The 18143-nt window shown below is 41.9% G+C and overlaps 1 protein-coding gene across 2 annotated transcripts in view; it reads left to right on the top strand.

Annotated features, from left to right (window-relative positions):
* Tpk1 (thiamin pyrophosphokinase 1) overlaps positions 1-17026 on the top strand; it is a 378286-nt gene extending 361260 nt beyond the window's left edge. Inside the window, 1 exon segment of one of the 2 annotated variants that reach the window (NM_001134994.1) lies at positions 14470-17026. In NM_001134994.1, coding sequence (NP_001128466.1) covers positions 14470-14588 — 119 coding nt within the window. In that variant the 3' untranslated portion in view covers positions 14589-17026. 2 annotated transcript variants of the gene reach the window in all.
* The last annotated feature ends 1117 nt before the right edge of the window (positions 17027-18143 follow it).

Genomic DNA, 18143 nt, shown 5'->3' with positions numbered 1-18143 from the left:
AAGCTCACTGCTCACCACCTTGTTCTGATTGAAATGTGAAGCAAGTCTACATTCAGAGTCCAGTGCAGTCGAAAGGATGTAGAACCTGGGGTACAGAAGGGACTCAGCAGTCACCAATAATGCCTTAAAGATAGGGAATTTCTAGAAATAATGTAAGAAATTAAAATTAATTTGAGCATGTCTAAATGTTCATAGAAGGGAGTGAGAGATAAGTAGCTCTGAAAATATAGTAAAGAGGCACCAAAAATCAAAGTCACAAGAAGGCTGGGACAACAGGTATCCAAAGCACTGGATGTATAATATGTAATGCATACATCACAACAATGGGCAGTCTAGTTCAGGTAGTATATTTGTGAGGTCATGGATTCCTACGCAGAGTTCTGAAGAAGACAGTGTCTACATTGTTATCCTGACCCTTACTTAGAAGAGACAAACTCCAGCTGTGGATGTGGACCTTCAAGCCAATCTCTCTTTCAGACCTGAAGCTAAAGGAGAGAAACTTGAAAACTCACCCTGTATAGTCTTTATATCCAGATGCACTATGAAGTCAGTGGTCTGCCGAGTCAGTAGATTCTAAAGGTTTTTATCTAAGCTTTCACAGCTACTCAAGACTAGATCGTTTTTCAAGTTCCTTTTTAAATTGTCACTGATTAGCTTCATTTGACAACTCTGCACATGTATGCAGTGGACCCAGTGTTCTCTAGTTTGCACTGATCTCGTAGTCACTATGTCAGTCATGCTGTGAATTTCTTTCTCAGATATGGAATTGCAGAGTTCAGACATGGCATATTAAACTGATTATTAAAGTGAATTATACTACAGAACTGTCGAACCTACCTTTTATCCAAACTAGTTATTTAGGCTTCATAGAGTTTAAGAATTTCACCTTATAAATGTATACTCTAGACCATGATAAACGTTATGATTAATGGTTTGTCAGAGGGTGTGTATTTGGAGAATTGTTACTGTTTCAGAAATTCCCTTGCTCCGAGCAGATAAGAGAAACAAGGGTGTATTAACATTGATTGATCACATGGCAAACCGTCACTCTGTGTCTCCTCACATAATACATTTCTCTTTTCATCACAGTCTGATGAGAAACTTTAATGGTGTGTTTCCACCAGTGGTAAATCCACTGAACCATGGAGAAAATGCTTTTTGCATCTAGTGAGAGAAGGCACCTTTTGTCACCTGGGAGAGTTGTGACTTCCCCATTAATGTTATGTTAAATTGCTAGCCTGCAGTGTGACAGGAGAGTAAGAACTAAGGAAAACTCACGTGGAGATTAACATACAAAAGAAGCCAGCTGCTGGGGAAAGACCTGAAGCTTTATAGAGCAAATGTAGCATGCACAAACCAGCATGCAGAGAAAGCCTGGGCTTCTTATTTCCTTCCTTCCTCCCTTCCTTCCTTCCTTTCTTCCCTCCTTCCTTCCTTCCTTCCTTCCTTCTTTCACTCACTCATTTGTTAATTTATTTTACATCCCACATACAGCCTTGCTCCTTCCTCTCATCTCAGTTCCACCCTCACAATCCCCCTCCCCCAGTACCTCCTTCCCTTCTCACCAGAGAAAGGGAAGCCCCCATGGGTAGATACAAACCTGCCCTGGGACACCAAGTTGCCCCCATGAGTTCCAGTCATGGGCATCAAGCTGCAGCAGGACTGAGTGTATCCTCTCCCGCTGAGGAGAGGCAGTCCAGCTACAGGAAAGGGATCCAGAGTCAGGCAATGGAGTCGGAGACAGCCCCTACTCTACTTGTTGGGGGATCCACATGAAGACCAAGCTATATATCTGTTACAAATCTGTAGGGGGCCTAAGCCCAGTTCATGCACACTCTTCAATTGGTGGTTCAGTCTCTATGAGCCCCCATGGGCCCAGGTTAGTTAACACTGTAGGTCTTCCTGTGGTGTCCTTGACTCTTCCCAGCTCCCTCAATCCCCACCCCACCTAATGTTGACTGTGAGTCTCTACATCTGTTCCCATCTGCTGTTGTAAAACCTCTCAGAAGACGGTTATGCTAGACCCCTCTCTGTAAGCATATATAGCAGCCATGTTTTCCTATCTGCTATACCCTAACATGTCATGTAAGATAACCTGGGTGCAACATTAAATGAACTCTGGAAAGAAGCCCAGGACTTTTCAGCTTCGATCAGAAGCATCTGTTTAAGGAAATGCTGAGCTGTGAGAGAGGGATCTGTGATATCAATTGAAAACCCTTTTTCTGAGAACTTGGGGCAAGTAAGTAATACCAAAGGAGAGTGACTTGACCTGAGTTCTGGCTCTCTGGCTCAGTCTTCCCAGATGCTCCAGAAGTAGAGTAGAAAGTTCAAGTCCAACTTATTATAGGCACTAATCAATCTTGGTCTTTATCCAGGTGTTCGGTTGTGCATTCAATTAATATGCCAAGTGTAGTTGGTACTAAGCCCAAAGTCGACTACACAGGTGAGCCAGGATTGCCAGCTCTCTCCTCTCAGGGGGCTGAGCAGACTAGAGAAGTGTTATCTTCAGTATTGATACTTTGTGCTAATGTGAACCAGGCGGCCGAGACTTCTGAGAGTTCCCTGATGACATGGACTTTCTAGAACTGTCAGATTGTACTTATAAACAACAGCTCCCGTGTGAATACAAAGCAGCTGTTGCTGCGAGCACGGCTCCCACCGTAAGGAGAGTAAGACTTTACTCGAGCCATGTTCAGTGACTAGGACTTACGACACAGATCTGCATTACTGCAAATTCCACGTGACCATTTGGCAGCAGGTTCTTGACATTTATGTTTTTACTAAGAAAAATCATAAATTAAGGGAAGTTTAAAATACACTCAGCAGTACGTTGGCGAGGCAGTTACAAAATGGAGGCAGCTTTCCTATAGGCTGACGATGCTCACTGATGACGTTCTTAGCTTTTGGGTTGGTGAAAACTAGAAATTCCAAAAGTTTTTTATCTTTGTTACAGAATTTTAGTTCATAGACAATGGCAAGAAATGACTATTTAGGGGCCAAGGCTAACATGAAATGAGGAAATCAGCCTCTAGGCCTGCACCATTCCAACTCTCCATGTCACTGCACATTTAAGCAGTCAGTCTGTTCTTTTGTAATGACTATAACAAAACCCAGCACAGTATTGGGAAACACTGCACAATAAACTTTGCACTTAAAGAGGATGAGCACACTTGTAATTTAAAATCCTTTGCAAGTATGCATACAACTCTCCATTCTGTCCTTAGGGGTTACTCTCATATATAATAAACCATATGAATATCTGTGTGGACAGTGGCAATATTGTCACAAAATATTAAAGTGTAAAATAAGTAGAAGGAATAGAAATGACCTCCTAAGTGAATTGAATGCACCCAATGAGAACATTCTTCACTCTTGTTAAGGAGAGGCAGTGTGGCAAGGTGTAGCATTTCCTTTCTCTTCCTAGTTGCCATTTCTCAACCCTGAAATGAAACATTTTACAACCCATAGTTATTGTAAAATAACTATGCTGGAAGAAACCAGACAGAAGTTAATTAGTTACCTTCATATTTTCCTGCTAGTCCCAATGGTCTCTTACCTGGGAAGTGAATATATTCCTCTGTTCACTGGATTTGTAGTAAAAATAACAGAGAATAGATTCTTCTCATTCTCATCTTAGAAGCCAGCTACATGTTTCACTTACCACAGCAAGTCTAGAAGTTTTCACAAACACCTTGTCTGGTAGTTGGACTAAGTGCAGCCAACCACACTGTTAAAAAACACAGCATCCTTGTCTGTGAAATGTAGCGACATGCTGATCTAGTGCACTACATTTCTGCATGGGGGGGGACATGAAGCTGTATGGTCAAGCCTCATAAGTACCTTATAAGGTCCAATATGTTTAATACCTAACACTTAAAAAGGAAATCATTTTTCACCTTGACTTTACAGTTTTTTGAGACATAAAAAATCACATATGTTAGTCTAGCAATAGTGGTGTTTGTCTTTAATCCTAGCACTTGGGAGGCAGAGGTAGGCAGATCTCTATGAGTTTGAGGCCAGCCTGGTCTGAAGAGCAAGTTCAAGGACAGCCAGCACTACACAGAGAAAATCTGTCTCAAAACCCTCCCCAATATATAGGTGTATGTGTGTATACATATATGTGTACACACACACACACACACACACACACACACACACATTGCTAACATAAGCTACATTAACTGCTCCTAAAACCTACCACCACAGTTACATACTACAAAATCCATACAGAGCTAAGTACTATCCAAAAAAAGACGTCTGAATTTCTGGCAGAATTTTTAAAGCAGCTATTACTCTTTGATTCAGAAGTTTAAAATATTCAGAAGATAATGATCCATCAAAAATGACAATTGTAGTAAATAAACTATTGACTCTGTTGATAGGTATTTAATACTGAAAAAAATAAGTAAGTAAAATATTGAACAAGATAAGACTCACAACTCCCTCTGGCCATGTGCCAGCATGAGAAGGGACTGCAGACAGAAGGCATAGCAGGACACAGCGGAAGCTCAGCTGCGATGGACACCTGAATCCAGGGCTTGCATCTGTAGATCCTACTCTGGTCCTAGCTGTTTTTACATAGGCTCTTAGATGAAAAGGAACACCTCAGTCTTGGGGACAGTTTTCCCCTTGACAGAGTCATGTGGCACAGGTCATGCAATACTTAGAACCCCTGAGCCCCAGCTGTGATGGGTGATCACCATGCCAGCTTGGATGAAAAGATAGTATAATTCAGCTTTTATGGGATGTTTTCAGAATTTAAATTGTCTTTCTTCGTTTCTTTTTCCAAATTCTGATTTATTTTGTTGTGATTAGTGAGAAATTTCTTGGAAACCTTATTTGTTTAGTTTTGATGATTTTTTTACACCTTTTCTGATAACAACATAGAGGACTAGGTCTACTTCATTCACCAATGCATAACACTGAGAATAAGACAGACACTCCTACAGTGTTTTACAGCAGAACTGTTACTTTCAAGAATAAAAATATTCAGTACAAAGTGCTGGACCGTGAAGGGTCTTGTGCCTGAATCCCACCATCTCTACCTTATTAAAAAGTTCACATGGGACACCCATGAGTCAGCCTTTCTCCAGGCCTCAAACTTATGGTGTTAAAGTCAATCTACAAGCAAAAAAAAAAAAAAAAAAAAAAAAAAGAAAGAAAGAAAGAAAGAAAAAAAGAAATGAAAAGAACACAATTATATTTTTCAACTAATTCAAATACTAATAAATAGTATAGGTGATTCAGTTTTGGTGAGGTAATCCCCCAGGCCCTCCAAGTGTGTTGAGGACACAGACTGTGGCTTGGTAAAGAGCGCATGACACCAAAGTCTGGAGACTTGAGTTGCAGTGATGTGTCCAAGGTCAGTGAGGTATCTGGAGTCCTTTCTCCACCTTGAAATAAAGTTCATGAATTTAGACAAATGACTCTTGAACTTCATTCCTTGAAGCTCTAGATATTCCTAAGATCCAAGTGGAGGTAAGGAGAGACTTGAGTCTAGCCCCTGTGATAGGTGTAGTTAGAGGTAGGTTTGTTTTTGTATGTGATAGTCCATGAAGCTAAGCGTGTGAGACAGCATTTTCTTAGGTGACCGCAAAGGGTGGCAACAATGGCTATGGAGTAGACTGTCCCTCTCCTTTTAAAACATAACATTGTTTCTGCATTTACTTATTGTCACTTCTCAAGCCAGGGTAGAGCACTGGCTTTCCCAACTTCCATATTTTCATGTTCCCCACAGAAAAACTTAATCCAGTTACTGCCACCACATAACATAGTATGTTTGCCCACAAGGACTCAATGACAGAGGTGCTCTCGGCACCTGAGATCAAACCTTCTGGTTATGGGGGCCGGGCATCACCACGAGGCATAAATAGGCTGCTGGAGGGCCAGGCAAATAGATGGACCCAAGCAAAATCTTTGTCAGATAAGTTTGATTTGTGTTAGTTGTTCACAAGAATGCCTCAAGTTTTCCCCTCCCTTCTTCCATTGCTCTGATCTGACGAGATAGTTTAACATCCTGCACAAATAGTCCTTTGAAACTCCCCCTTCACCCAAATACTGATGCCGGTTGTTTTGGTTTGCCTGTGTGCGGTTAGTTGTCTTGATTATTCAATTCTAAAGAGCAGGGCTTGGACCGCCTTCACTTCGTGGGGTTCACATCAGCTGCAGGCTTGACATTCCGCATGAATCCTGCGCTCCCGCACATCTTCCCATCTTTCTTCACTTTTCTGTGCCATTTGGGTTCTTTAAGATACTCATAATAATCTCAGTTGACATTTGAACAATGGAAGCAAATGTGACTTCAAAGCCTCCTTGGTGTGGATGAAATGATGCTATATTACAGACTTTCAGCGCTTTGCCAGAGAAGTCAGAGCTGTGTGCAAGCATTAACTCATTCATCTTCACCTTACAGTGTGAGAAATGACAGTGACAGACAGTATTGGCATCTTCTAAATGGATGCTGAGGTCGCCTGAGGATTTTTCCCATAAAACTCATGGGATATTAGAGCAGTAGAATGGAAGGTTGAGCTCTCTGCTCTCCAGGGTGGCACCAAGGCCCAGCCACACTGAGTGAGTGTGCTGTTCTCCATCCAGGAACCCTGGGATAGAAACTGGACCTGGCCCAGGACATCGCCTTTGCTACCGCTATGCTTTGCTATGCTGTCGTGCTTCTCATATTTGTGTGGACAGTCTCCGGGGGCCAGTGACCTCAGGAGGCCGTGCTGAGTCCCAGGTGCTGAGGAGAGGAGAGCAGCCCCTCAGAGTCAGTCAGTGCTATCTATGCACACACACAAGCCTCAGACTAGCTTTTCACAATGAAGATTTTCGGGCAGTTTTAGACAGTTTAACCCAAATAATTAATGCAAACTGGTCACACTTTATGGATATGGACTTTCCTTTTTATCTTATAAACCCAGTGGTCTTTTCTTTATTTCGAAAAGGAGCTCCAATTATCCCTTTAACTACTGGAGAGTCTGCCCTGAATAGAACACACTATTGATGTAACATATTGGGGAATGTGTTTTAACAAAGAAATATGGTTTTTTTTTTTGCTTATTTTAGGCAGAAGCTAGCATTGGAAAGTATTTTTTTTAAGAGAGATTCAAACTGGTATAATTAGTTGTGATACCAACGAGTAGCAGAACTTCTCTGGTCTATAATTGTGTTTCGGGGTAGCAGACTGAGTAGAAATAAAAGTTAAAATGAATGAATGAATGCGCATCTGAAGCCCCAGGTATCTGCCAGGCCTCATGCAAGGGTGCGTGGATGTGTGACTGCTGAGTGCAGAGATGAATGGAGGAGACTGAGAGGTGAGGGGAGTGTCTTCCTTGCTTTCATGCATGAAAATTGCTTGTTAGGCCGCAAAGGGGCTGAGTGCTGGCCTCAGGAAGCATCCAGTGGTCAGAGTTTGGGAAAATAAAGTTCAGAGGGAATGCCCAATGTGACTATTATCAGAGGCAAATATAAGAGCAAGTTTCACTTCCTGTTGTCACAGCATAGCGTGTTCTACTGGATAATGTGGGTTAATTTCCAAACCCTTTTACATCAAAGCCTAAGCAAAGGCCATGCTTGAACAGCTTCAGTGTGCCAACAACAGGGTTCATTCATTGCCTCATCCCAGTGTGCTCACTCCTCTGGAGCTTCTCTCAGAAGCTGGATATTAGCTGGATCTGTCTGGATCTGACATTTTTTTTTTCAATTCAGAATGGTCTGACTGTAAATCAGACAGAATTTCCTAGCCATGGCATTGACTGAGCTTACGCAGAAACAGGTGAAGAGAGCACAGTGCCTCCTTGGAACCCCATGCCTTCTCTCCAGTCTTCTTCTGAAGACCAGCACATCTTCCCACATTACCCACTGCCCCAAAGTATACATTGATAGGACAGAGGTACTCAGACCGTATGCATACACGTGTCCATTCGCATGTTTTCAAGTGTTTTAAACGTCATGTGTTGTCTTTAATTAACACACCTGTTTTCTTTGCTGAACCAGAGACATCTGTCCACTAATTTAGGGGGTAATGACACTATTTTGAGGTGTCCTGGCAACTAATTTCCTCACCACCCACAATCAATACTTACTTGTTTCCGTATCCATTTTTAGATTCAGGTGAAGCAGTTTGAAGAAAAAGTACTATTTACATGGTTCTGCATCCCTCCTTAGCATCAGTTCAGGAGGCGTGGAACCACTGTTTGTCCTTTTATTACTGATGCTGCTTGATCATTGATCATCTGGCTAAGATCTGAAGGTCCCAAGATCTGGCTCTTCGCTTTGTTCTTCTTAAATTGAAGACAACATAGGAGTGGCACGTTGATACTGTGTGATCATCCGCTTCCCCGCATCATTTCATCTGGTGACTTAGCACTGATGGTTTTTGCCTGACCCAGTTATCACACTGGCTGCTGCAAAACAGTGACTTTCTGTCACTCCTTCCTCAGAGTTGACATTCTTCTGCAAAGACATTTTCTGCTCTCCTGTCTTTGTGGCTTCTTTATTGAATGTACTGTTTTGCATTTCCCTCGGCATTCTTTTCTACCTCAAATCGCCCCTAGCTACTCTGCCCTTGTGACATGTCTAAACAGGTTTTTGGATAATTTTCTTAACTTTGGAACAGGATGCTTTAGGCTCATCAGGTACTTTCTATGCTCTGAACCAGGATTCTAAATAGTCAGCATCTAATGCCAAGTGTGTTTGAGGGAGGAACCACGTCCTTTTTAACCAGACAAAGAACTGTTAATGCAGTCACTGTAGGGTGGAAAATGGAAGAGCGATACAGGCTAAGGCAGGGTCTGTGAACTCAGACTGTGTGCATCCAATTTGCAGAGTTCCTGGAGGGGACCCAAAATTTTCCATAAAAATGGGAGATATATGACTTACCCAAGGAACTGACAGCTCCAGAGAATGGCTAGCAGATAGGTAAGAAGTAGCCAGGTGTTAGGGAGTCCTAACTGCCATGCCAAGATGTGTGGCGTGGTCAAGGGAGATATTTGCTTTGTTTTCATTGGACAGTTATCTCATTGCGTTTGGAGTCCAGCATCAGGTATTCTTTCCCATAGGGATGGCATGATCAGACATGAGGAAGAGGAGAAAGACAGGTGGTGCCTTGAAAGGAAGACCTGAGCATTACCTGCCACAAGCTCAGGGAGCACCCTGCCTTGTTATTAGCCATATTGGATGCAGGGTGCGTTCTTTTGATACTTTCCAGTTTGGTTTGATTTAAGTTTTACTATTCACTAGTCTTCCTACAGCTTCTTCTAGGTAGTCCTCCACCTAAAAGGCAGCGATTGCAGCCTTTGGGAATGAGCATGTTGAGACTTCAGATATCTACAGACCTATTCATAAGACTTAATCTCCTGAAACAACTTAACTCACACCAACAGTCATGTGCCTTTTATAAACTACCATGTGGAGCTGTGGAATGACATGTGGAATGATAATCAGATTCTGTGTATTCAAACTAAGAGACACAGTTCTCATGGAATGACATATGTCTGTCCTGTCTTGTCACTTTTACTAAAACATGAGACCATTAGGAGCAGAACAGATTTTTAACCCCTGGTGCCTTCTGCATTCAAATCTGATAAATGGCATTATCCCTTCATGTCCATGTTGGCTGATCTCCAGGCTGTTCTGAGTACCATAGTAAAGGTTTTTAAGCCCCTTCTATAAAATCACACAGTATTTGCACACAATCTACACATACCCTCCATATTCCTTAAGTAAACTAGGGTATTCACAACAAGGTATAGATTGCATATAGTGTCTTTTATAATGTAAATACAATATAACTTGTTTCTGTAACTATACTGTTGAAGAAATAGTTCTAAGAAAAAGTAGTTTGTATACATCTAAGACAGGCACAGATGTGTTTTCCCAAATGTTCAGCCCATGCTTGCTTGAATCCACAGATTTAGACCTCCCATATTTAAAGAGCCAGTTGTATGTAGAAAACAAAGACATACACATACATGAGCGAGGTAGTGTTCACAGAAGCCAGCTTTCACAAGATATGAGTTTACTTCATTCGACCCAGCTAGCTATATGCTAATAACTTGTATGAAAGTATTTGCTAACTGCTTAAATTATTATATCCCTTGCTTCTCATTGTTAGAGGCAACCCTAACCTATTCTTTCAGCAAAATAACCAGGAAAATAAAATGAGGTGAAAATTTCCTGAGTACTTATTTTATGTTAGAAATATGATCCTGCATTCTCTATGCCACACCTGTGAAGCTAGGATTGTTATTCCCATTCTGCACCTCAGAAAACTGAGCCACAGTAAATACCTCAGCTCAGTGAGGTAGTGAATGGGAGAGCTGGGCTTCAAAGTTGGGTCTACCCTTCTGTACTCCCCATGAAAGGGTCCACACTGCTTTGACAGAGAGAAGCTTTTTCTCTGCAAGCTCGTGGTTCTCACCCTTTCACCTGGAAGAACTTGGGACAGAAGGTGAAAACCAAAAGTCTATGAGAACTTTTCTTGTATTTCTGAGGTCTAGTTCTCTACAATATGAAACCCAAAAGTCAAGCTCGACCTCGGCCAACACCCAACTGTGTCACCTGTGAATTTTCACTAGAATGGGAGCTCAGCTAGTCCGTGTTGTCAGGCCTGCCCAACAAGCTGTCATCAGCACAGATGAGCAGGAGGGCTTGAAGAGAGTGGAGGAGATACAATGTTTACATTTACACAGGGGCCAAGCCCAGGCACTGTGCTTTCGTGTAATCCCATTGTGTGTTTTATTCTTGTCCTTTGTTAGAGTCATCTGAATGACTGGTTGATTACAGCAGCTCTGTATGGCTCCCTGGACTCTGCAGTCCTGAGAGAGGAAGAATATCTGAACTTGATTCCGAACAGTCTAAAGTCTTATGTTCTACACAAGTTCCCTAGTGTAAAAATAGGAAGTGGTTTTCTCCAGCATACATAAGCTCATTCTCCTGCCAGTTTCCTTTTCAAAATGAGCACCCCTAATCTAAAGATCCAAAGTGCTCTGAATATAAACTTTTCTGCATAAAGGACACCACCAGTGGACAGTTCTTTTTTTTTTTTTTTTTTGGTTCTTTTTTTCGAGGCTGGGGACCCGAACCCAGGGCCTTGCACTTCCTAGGCAAGCGCTCTACCGCTCAGCTAAATCTCCAACCCCCAGTGGACAGTTCTACATCTGCCCTTATGTGAGAGGAAAAAGTTTAAATGCAATCACTACATAAGATATGAAGTTAACATTAGCTTGTATGTACACAGTGTGAAAAACGACTTGAGATCCATCCTCAGGATAACATTATGTATTCACATACTCTGAAATCTGAAACATTTACAATGGCACAGATCAGGAGTTGGCACAGATCAGGGGGGTGCTCTACCTGTTCGTATCTCAGGATTGACCCTCAGACATTTGGGAGTGAAGGGACTCCAGTCATAACCCAAAATGTCTCTCAATTTTTTGTTCTGTGAAGACTTTATTGTGGTATTCAAATAATGATTTTCTTAGAATTAGATAGTACATTTATTGGTTTTTCAAAAGGATTTTATTAGTATGTATTAATAATATATAATGATGAGCTTCACCATAATATAGCTACATGGATATAATTTATTTTACTGTTTTTAATCCCCTTTTAACCATTCCCCTTCCCCTCCCAGCTAGTCCCCTTCTACTTTCCTGTCGTGTGTGTGTGTGTGTGTGTGTGTGTGTGTGTGAGAGAGAGAGAGAGAGAGAGAGAGAGAGAGAGAGAGAGAGAGAGAGAGAGAGAAAGAGAGATTAGTTTTAATTAGGTTACTGGCATAGGCATGCTGAGAGACAATGGACAGAAGGCTGGACTCCTCACTGCACTGTTAAAGAAACTCTCACCCTCTCCTCTCCCAAGGATAAATCCTCAGGAAGGGATGGGGCCTCATGAGGACCTCCCTGCTCATGATATAATTATTGATGGACCCAAATGCGTACAGTCTTTGCGAGTAGTAAGTTCAAGAGAACAGAGACCACACCATGCCCAGATGACACAATCCCATATCCTCTTCCTCTAGCTCTTACCCTTTTCCCACCCCTTCTTCCAGGAAGTTCCCTGAGGTTGGGGAGGGGTGTGTGTGACACAGGTGTCACATCATGGGCTGGGCATTTAAGCATCCATTCATTTTCAGCACTTTGACCAATTATGAGCCTCTGCGGTAACCACCACCTATTTCAGAAGGAAGCTTCTGTGACCAAAGAAAACAGCAACTATGCTAGTCTGTGGCTCAGACTAAGTATACGAAGGATTTCACATGCACAGATACCCATTTAACAATACAACAGCAGCAGCTTCCACTCAGACCTGTGATGTTTTATGCTTAGATGGACTGTTGTGTTTCAGCTTATTCATTTTAGCTTATACTTTGAGTTCACTCTCTGTAAGCTGGGACAGCATCACACACACTTGGTGCCATTGACGCTGTTGTAGGAGAAGCCAGGATTATAGAGTAAAACCTAGCTTACAGTTAGTTGTCTTTCTCACTAAACTGTTTTCTGAAAATGCCTCATTCCTAAGTGTTCTAATACAGCCAATTCAATCATTTTCCCATTTAAAAATTAATTAAGATATCTCATATCTTAGAAAAATAAATTATACATAATATGGTTTCCTATCTCTGAAAGCCTGGAATTCTTAGCTCTCAGAAAATCAGAGAGGAATTCATGCACAGCTATCACCACAGCAACAATGTATGCTGTTACCCTTTAAGCTCAGTTAAAACTAGGGTTTTCATCTAGTTGGTTTCTAGACTTAAAACACATTTTGTCACTGAGCCATGGTGGTACATGCCTTTCATTCCAGCATTCGGGAGGCAGAGGCAGACAGATATTCGAGTTCAAGGCCAGCCTGGTCTACAGAGTGAGATCCAGAACTGTCTGGACAAAACAAAAAAAAAAAAAAAAAACAACAACAACAACAAAAAAAAAAAAAAACCAGTTTGTCAATTTCAGATGACTGTGTGTAATTGATCCTTCACTATAGAGTTTCTAAAGTACTCTTTTTTGCCCTTGTGATTAATTAAATGATATCAAATGTTCATATTGCCCCCAAAACAAAGTTTGTAAAAATTTGTACTCCTAGTCTTAGGGTGAGTCTAACAAAAGCAACTTGGGGGTGGGGTGAGCAGTCTTATCAGTAAGCAAGATCATCATTTGGAGTTAGCAAGTGTCCTGTTGTAACCCCACCATGCCCCCACCAAAACCCCATTGTCCACAACATGTAACAGTGTCTGAATCTGCGAAGACTGATGTGTATATCCCCACAGAAACCATATCTCAGAAAGCTTTATATGAGACAGGAGCTTCTCACAGTGCGCAGCATGTTACAGTCGTGTTCATAGAAAGGTCACTCTGCATTCCCGGACAGTTCTGTCTGGTAGCTTCGCCTTTGCATTAGGAAAGGTACAAAAAGCAAATAACTTAAATTCTGACAAAGAAAAATCAGCTGCAGTGGTAATTCTGACTATATGTTGACTCGCAGTGCTGGTAACTGTGTTCAAGATGTCCTCAGGAAGATAGCAGGCCCCCTCTAGTGGAGAGTGAACCATGTAACGGAACTATTTCCCCTCAAGCACTGAGTTAGATTTTGAAGGAAAGGGCAGTTTCTGTTATATTGCTTTATGTTTTTCTTCACAATTTAACCATGAAAATCCTGTTAATGAAAGGATATTTGCAGGAGAGCTGCTTGAAGTCACAGTGGTGAAATGAAATGCTGCGAATAAGCACCTTGGTGCCAAGGTGCTAACCTGTTAGGAAATAAAATACGCATTTACATGTGTATGCCTGTGAGATGATAAATATACAAACTCTGACTACATGACTCAGACTTACACTTTCACTCCCATAGTTAAGTGCCAGAAGGGCAGTCTCATGCCTTGCCTTCGTCTTGAGCTGAGTATGTAACTTGTACAACATTGCACATCTGAAAGTCGGCTTTGACCTTTGTGTTCCCATTAACTTTCCAGAACACAAGCCATGCTCACCATGACATTCCCTATAAGACGAAAATAATAACCCAAACTCTATGCTTTTTTAGGTATCTAGTTTTCTGTCCCCTATGACTTGTACTGTGCCTTATAGAGTTTAATGGTTTTATAAAATTTTATTTCAGTGCCATCAAAAAATAAATAAAACTTCCCCAGGCAAGCAAGAAAGTAAATGGTACATGACAGATATGTGTTTTGAGTTTAGAATTAGTTAAGAAAAATAGGGGGGCTAATGAAATTTATTATCAATAATAATGTATAGCCCCAAACATTGACTGACAATAGCAAGTTGTGAGAAGCCTGGGCAGAGCACACTGTAGAAAGTCTTGCTTTCAAAAGCCTACACCATGTGTTTCCTCCATTTTGCTTCTGTCTAACTTCTATCAAAGAATGTGATCAACTGTGTTATTCTAGCTTTGACAAACTTGGTATGCACTGTGAAAAGTTTCTTTTCACTAATCTGTTTCCTTTTTCCCCCACAGCAAATGATGTGCTCGGCTTTGGAACCCTGGTCAGTACTTCCAACACCTACGATGGGTCCGGCCTTGTCACTGTGGAAACTGACCATCCGCTCCTCTGGACCATGGCCATCAAGACCTAACCCACAGTGTAGCATCCATCTTGTGCCTGTGCCTTCCCGGACCTGCCCACTGGTTCATTGGTCAACATGAACAATCACATAGGTGTGCAGAAGTCTAACCGTCTTCGTAGGGAGCCATGAGCTTTCAAGGGGTGAAGGCATAGCTGAGCAGCAGAGCACTTGTGCATGCACAAGGCCTTGGGTTCAACCCTCACACCATGAACTAGAGATGTTAGGGTTTAAAGATTCCAAGTTATGCTATAAATGATATCTCAATGCTATATTGAGGGAAAAATTATGTTCGATCAAAGCAAATAAGTTTTATCATACTCTATTGAGAAAGCTAACGTGGATCAGTTACATTATGTAATTCAGTTTTGATCATTTTAATTTAATTAATCAGCCCATTTACCTTTTTTTTTTATTTTGAAGCACCAGAAGCTGTTTTCTGTTGCCTTGGAGTCTGGCACTTCCTTCAGTGCCTGACAACCAGGGCTGCCTCCTCCTGAGTGTCTCCTAACACGGACTCCACTCTGTAATGCACATTATCTCCTGGGACGCTGAGATAGAATGGTATCAGTTCATTTTGACCTCATCTTTTAAAAGATAAAAATAATTGATGTAATTGTTAGGTTTGAGCTTTAGAGATGCAGGCATCCTAATGAAAATTGTGACACATCCAAAAGCTTTGTGCTGAGCAATAGATCATAAGCCTGAAAATTCAGCCACTTTTAACGTATTTCACACTAGAGGATGCAGAGATGGCTCAGTGGTTAGGGGCACTGATTGCTCTTCCAGAGATCCTGATTTCAGTTCCCAGCAACCACATGGGGGCTCACAACCATCTGTAATGAGATCCGATGCCCTCTTCTGGCAACAGGTGTACATACAGATAGAGTACTCAGACATAAAAATAAATAAATCTTGGGGGAAAACATACTTCACATTAAAAAACAAAATATTAATCCATGGACCATATTTTCTGACATCACCAGAAAATTAGTGTGCTATGGAGATAATGAACCTGCCAAGGAATTGACGCCTGAAGCCTGTTTCTGCATCCCAGTCCACTGCGTGCCTGCTTCCTGAACCCCTTCTCTCTGCTGTGTGCTGGGAAGGGTTGTGGTCACTGAGTGTGAGGAAGAAGCACATGTATAAACTCTAACTGCTAACCTGTTGCAGGTGTAGAGCGGATAATGCAGTTCCTGACCTAGCCTAAGCTTGCGGTGCATTCAGATTTATTCAGGTTTTTCTCATGAGCGCCCCTACTCATCTTCCCACCCTCTCCTATCCCATTTGTTAAACTGCATCTTGCCAAACAAACCATGATTTAAGGCAACCTGTGTACCATGTTTCATTCATCCAATGACTGTGTTACTGTCTACTTGGTGCTACAACAGTATGAAGCTTAAAACATAAATGGAGGAAGAAAAGGGATCAGTTGAACCAATACCAAGTTCTTAACAGAAATAGTTAGAATGATTGTTATCATTTTATGCAAATATATGATTCCGAAATCTGAATGTCAAATAAAAAGTTATCCATGTGGATGTCTGTAGTGGGTTTCTCAGAGAATGTTTAATGTTATCCCTTGTACTTCAATATGACTAATCTCTCATAATCGGTGTTTCTGTTAAGATGTGTAATACATAATTAAAGTCTCAGATTGGATGTCAGATAGCAATCCAATAGTATTATGTTCTTCCTTGAATCTTTTCCCATGGACATAGAGACCAGGTCATCTCTAGACAACCTGGATGGGTGATTTATATTTCATCGTTTCAGACTCCGCCTGCTCTAGCTATAAAGAGAAGAATCTCATGTCTTACCTTACTTACCATTCCTCACTTTGTAGGAATTAGAAAAGAGACAAATAGAGATAGTTTGCATTCTGGGTGTCTAGATCCTGGAGGAAAGGAGCGAGTAGAGAGAGCTACATATCTTCTGGGGAGAGAAGATAAAGAGAACTGGTAGAGGAAGACGTCTGAGAAGCAGGAAGAGACGGAGTCAGACAGTTGAAGAGCACATTGATGACAGGCCCATGACTAGGATCCTCTGCATCTTCTCAATACAAATACAGACCTTAGAGGCCCCAAGTATCTCTTCCATTCCCAACAGACAGATGCCAGTCTGCCAGGAGAGAGGAGCAGCCAAGATCTTCACTGACTCATTTAACTCAGAACTTCCAGCAGGAAAGCCTGTGCAAACATCTAGTTGCTGTCTCAAACAATGTGTGCACACATGAAATTAGGAGGGAAAGGAGATATGGCCAGAGTTGAGGTGCGCAGCCTTCTCCTTTACCAGCACTCTTTACTACTGCACAGTAGGGCTCAGCCATGTCTCTAGCAGACTGCTGCTGCCGATCTGTCCATAACTACAAGCACATTCTGTACATGCCAAAGACATATGTCCATCATTCAAAAAACTTACTGTCAAAGAATAATGTCTTGTTTAACCTGAAAGCATCAGTGTGTGTGTGTGTGTGTGTGTGTGTGTGTGTGTGTGTGTGTGTGTGTGTTGTACTGGTGTGCATCTGTGTTTTAATGAACCTTAGAAAATTTGTAAACACTGGAATGTTTGGGGTGTGGATACTTAAACCAGACGATCACCTGTGAATCATTCCAGAAGCATTGGATGATCACCTCGGAGATTATCTCAAAGCAAAGGCCACTATTCCCAGTTCCTGCTGACAGCAAGGAACTGCTTGCTGGCATTACAACAACCTCTCCCTGTTCCCTGACACTACATAAGGGCAGTCTCCCTCTTTGTGTGCTACCTGACTCTATCATCTAAACAAATGCTCACCTTAATTTAATAGCAGCCACATGAGCCTGCAAATTGTGAGGGCTCAGGTGAATGGATGAAAGTTATCCCTCCAAGGAGTTCCCTCTTAGTGTCTGTCCAGGTCGAATCCTAACCTACACCCTGTGCCTATAATTGGAAATACAAGTTGGGCCTGCTAGGAAAGGCACGCATGCCTCTTGGACCTTGACTTATATCAGTTCCTTCCTTCCTTGATCAGTTTGTAGCTTCTGTCATCTGTTGACTGTTGCCTAAAATGACACTAGGCTACACAAAGCACCAGCTTGGTCTAAGTCGACATCAGTCAGATTTTCAACAACTGGAGTTAGCACATGACTGTGAGATTTGTCAGACGGAGGGTAGGTTGGAACCAGGTGTGGGTCAGCCAGGAATACAGTTCAATCCTCCATTTCTGGGGAGAGGACCAAGCAGTTTTCACTAGGGTTGGAAACATGGACTTTAACTCAGAGAAGCAGGAGGAGGTGGACATTGCCAAGCTGTGGTGCTAGTTTTGCCTCATGTTTCTCTGTGTATAGTGTTTACCTCTCATCATCTTCCCCTGTGAGGAACCAGCCTTGCTTGCTCCTCCTGTTCACATGCATGTCTCCCTGAGCACTGCCTGAACTGTTGACTAAAGCAACCATAGTTGACTGAGACCGATGGTATGCACCAAGTCAGCAAAGAGGGAGAAATGATTCTTCCCTTTCCTAAGGTTGTGTGATTATTATGGTCTCAATGGTGACTTTCAAACTGTGTTTACCAAGACCCACAAAG

The sequence above is a fragment of the Rattus norvegicus genome, chromosome 4 (assembly GCF_021556685.1).
Source record: "Rattus norvegicus strain SHRSP/BbbUtx chromosome 4, alternate assembly SHRSP_T2T, whole genome shotgun sequence".
NCBI lineage: Eukaryota > Metazoa > Chordata > Mammalia > Rodentia > Muridae > Rattus > Rattus norvegicus.
The sequence above is the reverse complement of the archived record's forward strand: the minus strand, read 5'-3'. Positions and strand labels throughout refer to the sequence as shown.